This window comes from Apaloderma vittatum, unplaced genomic scaffold (assembly GCF_000703405.1).
Source record: "Apaloderma vittatum isolate BGI_N311 unplaced genomic scaffold, ASM70340v1 scaffold25686, whole genome shotgun sequence".
In the NCBI taxonomy this organism is placed as follows: Eukaryota; Metazoa; Chordata; class Aves; order Trogoniformes; family Trogonidae; genus Apaloderma; species Apaloderma vittatum.
In genome coordinates this window covers 3,492-10,894 of record NW_009723769.1, presented here as the reverse complement: position 1 = coordinate 10,894, position 7,403 = coordinate 3,492, and the positions used below count along the sequence as shown (strand labels likewise).

The 7,403-nt window shown below is 52.0% G+C and overlaps 1 protein-coding gene across 1 annotated transcript in view; it reads right to left on the bottom strand.

The window, feature by feature from the left end:
- Nucleotides 1–3,211: 3,211 nt before the first annotated feature.
- EMILIN3 (elastin microfibril interfacer 3) overlaps nucleotides 3,212–7,403 on the bottom strand; it is a gene marked incomplete at its 5' end in the record, with an annotated part of 4,824 nt that continues 632 nt past the window's right edge. Inside the window, 2 exons of the mRNA XM_009872252.1 lie at nucleotides 3,212–5,106; nucleotides 5,643–5,890. Coding sequence (XP_009870554.1) covers nucleotides 3,212–5,106; nucleotides 5,643–5,890 — 2,143 coding nt within the window. The remainder of the gene's footprint in view (nucleotides 5,107–5,642; nucleotides 5,891–7,403) is intronic.

Here is a 7,403-nt window from a genome sequence, read left to right as displayed (position 1 = left end):
AAAAGATTTTTTTTTTTTTTTTTTTTTTTTTTTTTTTGGCCTACTGCATTCAGGTAACATTGCAAAATTATTCTAGTACAGGAAGCAAACTTTGGCTGTGTGTGTGTGCACAGGGGTGAATCTCTCCTGTGCCACCAGCCTGCCACAATCCTGTGCCAGGGCAGGAGCTTATTGCTGTGTCCCTGTGTTGGAGAGTTCAAGGAAAACTCAGCTCTCCTCAAGAGGGGTTGTCCACAGGCCAGGGGGGACTTCCGTCACCTGAGTGCCAGCACTGCTGTGTGTTCTGCCAGCCTGCTGCCCCTACTGAGGGAGCTCTTGGCTGTGACTACATAAAATAAAACCAAACAGGCAGGAACACTGCTGGGTTCCTTCCTCCAGCCTGGCATCCACCTTCTCCTTCCCTGACCACTGCCTGCAAATGTTAAGTCATCTCCTAGTCTGCCTGCCACCGTGTGTTAACTCTAGCTCTCTGCTTTTCTGAAAACCACACAAGTCATTTTAATCCCAGAAACCTCAGCACGAAATACTTTATTTTTTTTTCTCCTTTCCAGTACAAATACTTCTTCAGCTTTGAAAATCTGGACAAATGTACAAGGTTTTAAAAACAGTAAAACATAGCCTCTTTAATGGGATCAGTTATCAACTGCCTCAGACAGCTGTCCATGCAAGGATAACTGCATGGGCACCATCTCCTTCCCTCTCTGCAAGCAAAAAAAAAATAATTAAAAAATGCCCTATTTTGTACAAAGTTCCTTTTACTTTTTAAGCATGAATAGCTGAGAACCGAAATACAAACTGTCCATAGCTTCAAGTGACTAGTCAGGAATAGTCCAAACATAGCACCGTTTTCTGGAAGGTCAGACTTCTTCCTTGTCATAGGTTTGTTATGGCCAGTCCTGGCTCCCTCTGTGCTGGAGGAAGCTGTTGCTGTTCAGCTGCCCTCTAACCCAGCCCTGGCCTGGGAAGGGGTGAGCCTGGCCCTCAGCTTAGTTTTCTCTTTGGTTGCTGCAGCCCTTCTTCTCCTTGTTGTGAGGATGAGGAGGGGGCTCGGGCAGGATGCTCTGGCAGGGTGAGGGCTCCCCTGGTCCATCATGAAGTGCCAAGGGCTGCTTTGAGACTCCTTCCATGGGCTGGGAGAGAGAAAGACAAAATAAAGGAATTTGTTGTCTAAGGTTTTGCAGGATTTCCAAAGGCAGCTGGGGGTTGCTCCTCAGCTGGAGAAGTGTCTCAGTAGCTGCAGCGTAGCTCCAAATCAGCAAAGCCCAGAGCAGCAAGAGTGGATCCTGACGTTGTGAGCATCCTGCAGCCAGCAGGGGTAACTGAGGGTGGGAAGCCTGATCCTCTGTCCCTGCTCATACAGCTGATGGCCCACACTCCTCTGGCAGGGGAATAAGCTTTTACCACATCAGGGTAACATGACACAGCCAACTGGACTTAGTGATTCCTGTAGCTCTCCCTAGACTGGAAGCATTTGTTTCAGGGAGCTCATCCCTGAAGGCTGAGGAGAAAAGGCGCTCAGATGCGTCTCTGCTGGGAGTTGCTGCTGCTTTGTGCTGGTTGGAGCACAGACCTGCTCTTTCGTGGGGTGGCATTGTGGTGCAGAAAAGCAGGAGCAACGTGACGATGGTGATGGGCATAAGGTAGGAGCTGAAGGCTGGCTGGTGTGGATGTGTCCACGAGCTGCAAGGTTGAGCTGATAGAAAAATTCGCTTCTCTGCTATAAAGTGCCAGAGCTGGTCTGATGGAGGCTTTTTCATTTTCTCTTCATCCTTTCTGGTAATGAAGTGCCTGTTGGCTGAACACAGGGGACCCCCTGTGCTGGGGTCCCCAGGTGAAGTGGGTTTTGTGTGCAACAGCTGCACGGTCCAGGTACCTGCTCTGTAGGGCAAGGCTAAAGTTGCTGAGGAACACATACAACCTTCTCCAGCCAGCATGTTCATGGGAGTCAAGGTGGATAAATAGTTTTTTTCATTCCCAGGCTGAGCTGAGGAGAGGTCTGAAGAGGTCTTTGCAAAGGTGCCCTGCCTCGCTCCACGTTGGTGCGGGTCCCCAGGGCTGTTGGCATCACAGGAGGCTCAGAAGAATGTGAGGACAATGCGATCTCCTTCTCCCATGCTGCAGCACCAGGAAAGCCTCCCCCTCATTTTTTTTTTCCTGCCCCAGGATGGGATGAGGGAAACCACATTCACAGTTTAAGCAATAAAACAGGAGAACACCAGAGCCGGAAGACAGGACTGCTCCGCGACCACCTTGGTCTCCAAAGAGACTTACAGACATGCGTGACCTACTAGACAAGTGCATCTTTCCCAACCCTTTGTGTCAGTCCCAGGTGTAACCAGTGAGCAGAGCAGAGCGGGATTGCAAAGCCTGGCAGCCCCAAGGGACCACGGAGCCCTGCCCAAAATGCTGCTGCGGCGGTTTTCAGCTGCTCTTGGCAGTACAGCAAAGGATGTGGGGGCAGTGAGAGGCATCTGCCATCAGGTGAGCACCATCACATTGGATTATTCAAAAATATACAAACACACACCGCATATATATATATATGCATGTTTTTTTTCTTAATGCATATCCTCATACACTCTGTAAGGCATGTGCATATGCACAAAGGAGTGAATAGTATAAATGGATTTACCGTACATGAGAAGGGCTCATCTCAGCGAAGGGAAGGCAGTTCCCAGAGGATATGTGAATATGTTTGTTCTTCGAAATCCCCTCAATTCCTGTGGTGAGTTTTGTTCCCTCTAAGGAGCCCTGGCTCTGCTCGGTCCCTGGATGAAGATGCAGGTGGTCTTTAGGTCAGAGAAACTCTATTCCTCAACCGGTAACTACAAGGGTTTATTCTTCAAGAAGTGATAAATCCACAAAACCAAAATTAAACAAAAAACAAATGTTCCTCCCACCTGCTTCTTCCTGAATAGTCCTTCTGGGCTCATCAGCCCAGAAGCCAAAGCAAGAGCCCGTTCAGGAGGCAGTGACCATGCTGCACCAGCATTGGGACAGCTGCTGAGCATTGGGAGCCAAGTACCGTAAAGGCACAGTTATAGAAAAGTTGGGCTGACAAGATTATTATTTTTATGTTTTTAAAAAACAGGTTTGTAGCAGCTTTTATCTTCTCATTAAAAAAATTATCCCAAGAACTGCTGTCACATTGGTGCAAGTCTGTGTGATATAAGTTAATGCTGTCCTTGATGGGGAGGAGAAAGAAGAGGTGCTAATGTTGCTTCCCCTCCGCCTGCTCTTCCAAGTGACCAACCTGCTCCGCCAGCTCGGAAACCTTGGCTTGGCAGTCAAGAAGGTTGTCCTTCAGTCCTGTTATTTCCTGAGAGTGGGCAGCCAGGGTCCCGTTCATGTGGTCCATGTAGTCCCACAGACTGCCCGTGTGTTTCTCCAGTTCATCCCTGATGCCGTCCAGGCTCCCCGTGACGGCACCCAGCCTGCCGCAGACGCTCTCCACTCGGGCCACCCGGTCATCAAAGTGAGCGATCTCCTGCTGCAGGTCATGGGCCACACTCTTGCAGGAGCTCAGGTCGCTGACGATCCTGGCTTTGAGTCGCTCCAAGTCTCCCTTGAGGTTCAGGACACGCCGGTTGCTGAAGAAGAGCTGGGAGCCTTGGTCATTGATTTTCTCCTGGATGGAATGGACCTCATCCTCAATCTTCCGCTCATGCTCATCCAGCGAGGAGTTGACGTGTGTCACGGTGTCCGAGTACTGGGAGACGGAGTCCTTGAGCCCGGTCAGAGACTTGCTCACGGTGTTCAGGTTGATCTTTAGCAGGGTGATCTCTCCTTGCAAAGCTCCTGATGCTTCCTCCTCGATTCGCCGTTGGATCTCCAGGATGGTGGCGTTCAGCTTGCGCAGAAGGTCATAGTTGCTGTCCATCCGGAGGAGTAGGTCCTGGTTCTTGTTCTGGCAGTCCTCGATCTCTGTCCGGAAGGTCTCCACATCTTTGGAGGCAGAGGTGCAGCCCAGGGAACAAGTGCTCTCCAGCGTGATGAGGCGATTCTGCAACGCCTCTAGTGTCTCTTCTGTTCGCTTCCTCATACTGGCGAGCTCCCCCTCCAACACAGGCACCACTGCTCCATCCATGCCCACAGGAGAACTGATGTTGTTCAGCTCCCCCACGATGGTCATAAATCTGTCTTCCAGGGTCTGCATTTTATCTTCAAAGGCAGTCCTCATGCCATCCACCTCTGCCACCACCGTACCTCTCATGCTGTCCTCTACACTGGAGCAGCAGCCTCCTGTTTCTCTCTCTGTAGCATTGAGTCTGGCTTCCAGGTCCTCAAAGCGCTCTTCAAATAGGTTCCCTAGGGTGACAGTGGAGATTTCTCCATCCAGCCGTGAGTGCAAGTTCTTCTGGGACTCAGAGATGCTGTGGAGGCCTTTCTCGAGGATGTTCATGCGATCAGCGAGGTAGTCCAGGTTGCTGCAGCAGCTTTCCACCACCGTCAGCCCTTGGATCTGGGTCTCCAGCTGGGAGATCTCTTTCTTGATCTCTAGCTCCTTCCCGTCCAGCGTCTGCTGCAGCCGCAGGTTGGCAGCCTTCTCCTCCTCACACTGCTGCCGCACCTCCTGGATGCGGAAATCGCACGTGGTCTGGATCTTCCCCAGCTTCTTCTCGAAGCCGTCAAGCAGCTCTCCACGCAGGTTGCTCAGCCGTGTGTCCACGTACTCCTCCAGCAGGTCGATGGAGGTGAGGGGCGAGGGCCGGGCCGACTCCAGAAGATGCTTGATCTGCCCGTCGTGGTCCAGGACCATGCCGCGGACCTCGTGCAGCAAATCTGCCTTGGTTTTCAGCACGTCGCTCACCTCCGTCACTTTGGTCAGGATCTCCCCCACAGGAGGGTACGTGGCAATGTCAGCTTTGTCTGCCACATCCACCAAGCCGTCAGGAATGATGCCGAAGCCCACCGTCGAGTCAGGTGTGCCCGGGCTGTTCATCAGGGAGCCAATCATCTTGGTGGTGTCCTCCTGGATGGCCAGGCGCAGGCGGTCCCCCAGGCCACTCACCATGGCATGCAGGCTGTCGTAGGACTGGGAAAGGCGTCTCACCTCCTCCTCCAGCCGATCCAGGCGGTCGCCAAAGAGCCCGGGCATCTTCCTGCCTACACAGGGACAGAAACAGAGAGGGCACAGTCAGGGCTGGGGCTCCTTTAACTTCCCTCCTTGCCTATCTTCTAGACTGGAGTCCTTTTCCATACTAACTAACATTGGTTCCTATTTCAGAGAAATATCAGTCCACCCTTCCTCCTTTTCTCTACATCTCTTCTTAAGATAACCAGGAAACTCTCTTCCTTCCTGGGGTCAAGCCCTCTGCTCCCAAGTTCAAGAGCAGGTGATAAGAAGAGCCTGGGGAAGCTTCGTTTTGAGACAAACACTATCAACCTCAAAATTAACAGAAAAATACTCTAAGGCAATGAGGAAATGCAATTTTGAAGCAGCACATTTTGATACAAACTAGATTTAAAAAAGGCAAGCAATCCTCAAAGCAATCACATGACTAATTTTGAATCAGAAAACAAATCACCCACCGAAGGTTTGCCAGGTTCATGCCCTGTGCTGGAGCAGAAAGAACTGGAAGGTTTGAGAGCACACCAGTGGTGTGGTAACCTGGGGGCGTGAAGCAAGAGCAAGATCTCACCATACTGATTCTTCTTTGGTCCTGGAAACAGGTCAGGGTGGCTTTTCGGATAAGGAGGAAGTCTGGGGATGGGAAACATCTTTTGTCCGGGTGGCATTTTGGGGCTGGGATGTTGGGGCAGAAGGTCAGGCTGGTTGGTCGGGCTGTCATGGCACCCTTCTCCCATAAAGCCCGGGCAGCACCTCCAGGCCAGCTCAGTCACTGTTTTGTATCCAATCTTGTACTTGGGTCTGAAGAAGGTGCGGTACCTTTCCAGGAGAGGGGAGGAAGAGAGAAAACAGTTTAGAGAAGTAACCTTGACCTCAAGGCGTAGAGAAGAGTGAGGGCCCAGGTGTGGGAAAGCCTGGCTGCGACCCATGTGCTGCACCTTCAGACCACGACACACCTCCTCCAAGAGCTCTTGCAGCACCGTAGCTCATTGCTACCACTGTAGCATTACAGTGCCCGTCCACGGACACAGCCCATTGCCCAGCACTCCAAAACCATCTGCCCACCCCCACCAGCACCACAAGGTGCAGGTGTGACAGCAAGAGTGTGACGGCAAGAGAAGAGTTCTCCCCAACAAGTTGGTAACACAACTAGACAAGCCTGAGGAACAGCCCAGGGATGGGGAGGGACTATCTGAGCACAGCCATTATTTACATATCTGTGGTTTCTGGAGAGGGGTTTTTTATTGGATTTTTGTTTTGTTTTTTTCTGTAACCTGGAGGTTCAGGGCAGCACGTGGGGTCCAGCCGTGATCCTCCCTGTCCCTGCCTGGGTTCTCAGTGCCCCGCTAGGCTACAGCCCCCGGCAGTGCCACTTCCACACGACTCCCAGAGCAATACAGGCACCTCCATATGTACCGCAGGGCAGGAGGAGAAAGCAAACCCAAACCCTCCGATCTTTGAATCACTTCAAAATTTCTCAACATCAACAATTTCCCAAAGGCACAGGACAGTTTCAAAACAAGCTCTTCTATTTTGCTATTCCTCTTCGCAGGTGCTGAAGAGTTTCTATGGTGTTTCCTTTCATCTTCGTGTATAGAAGCCTGCCTGGATGTACCACAGCAGGAGACTACTGCATCCAGCCACTGTCAGGGGGTGAAGAGAGGATGAGGATGGCATCCAGAAGGCAGGGCACCTTCTCTGTGTCATGCCAGTCTCCTCAGAAGAGCCTGGAGCCCTTTGGAACCTCCAAACCTTCTCCTTCTGCTCCAAATGGCAGCAAAGGTAAGTATTTTTTGCAGCTGCACAAACACTAGCTGACGGCCCCCGTGTGTGGTAAAACCATGTCTCCCTCTTGCACGTGGATGCAGCTTCCGAGGCTATGCAGAAAGTCCAGCTGTGGGTCCAGCTGCTTTCAGAAAACATTCTGGTTTCGTCCCAGTTTTGCTGCAAGGGCTGGAGGGGCCAAGCAACGGACACCACACAGATAGGAGAGGCTTTGGGGATCTCCTTCACAGGTACCAGCGGCTGCAGGATGTCCTGAAGTCTCCAAATGCTGCTAAAGCACTTGCAATGGGAGGAAGGAAAGAGCAGGTCAGCGAGTAGGTCTGACGGCCTCTCTCTGATGGAGACGGGTGTGCGGAGCCTGTGGCACCGCGGGCACACGGCGAGCCCCACTGGCTGCAGGACTACGTGCCAGTGCTGCAGGAGGGGTACAGGCTCCAAGAAAAGCCCCTCTCAGGTTGATTTCCCTAGGTGCTCAGCTCCACGGCTCTTGGTGGGCGCGGGGAGGATGCAGGAGAGTGGCAATTCTGTGTGGAGCAGCATCCTCAAC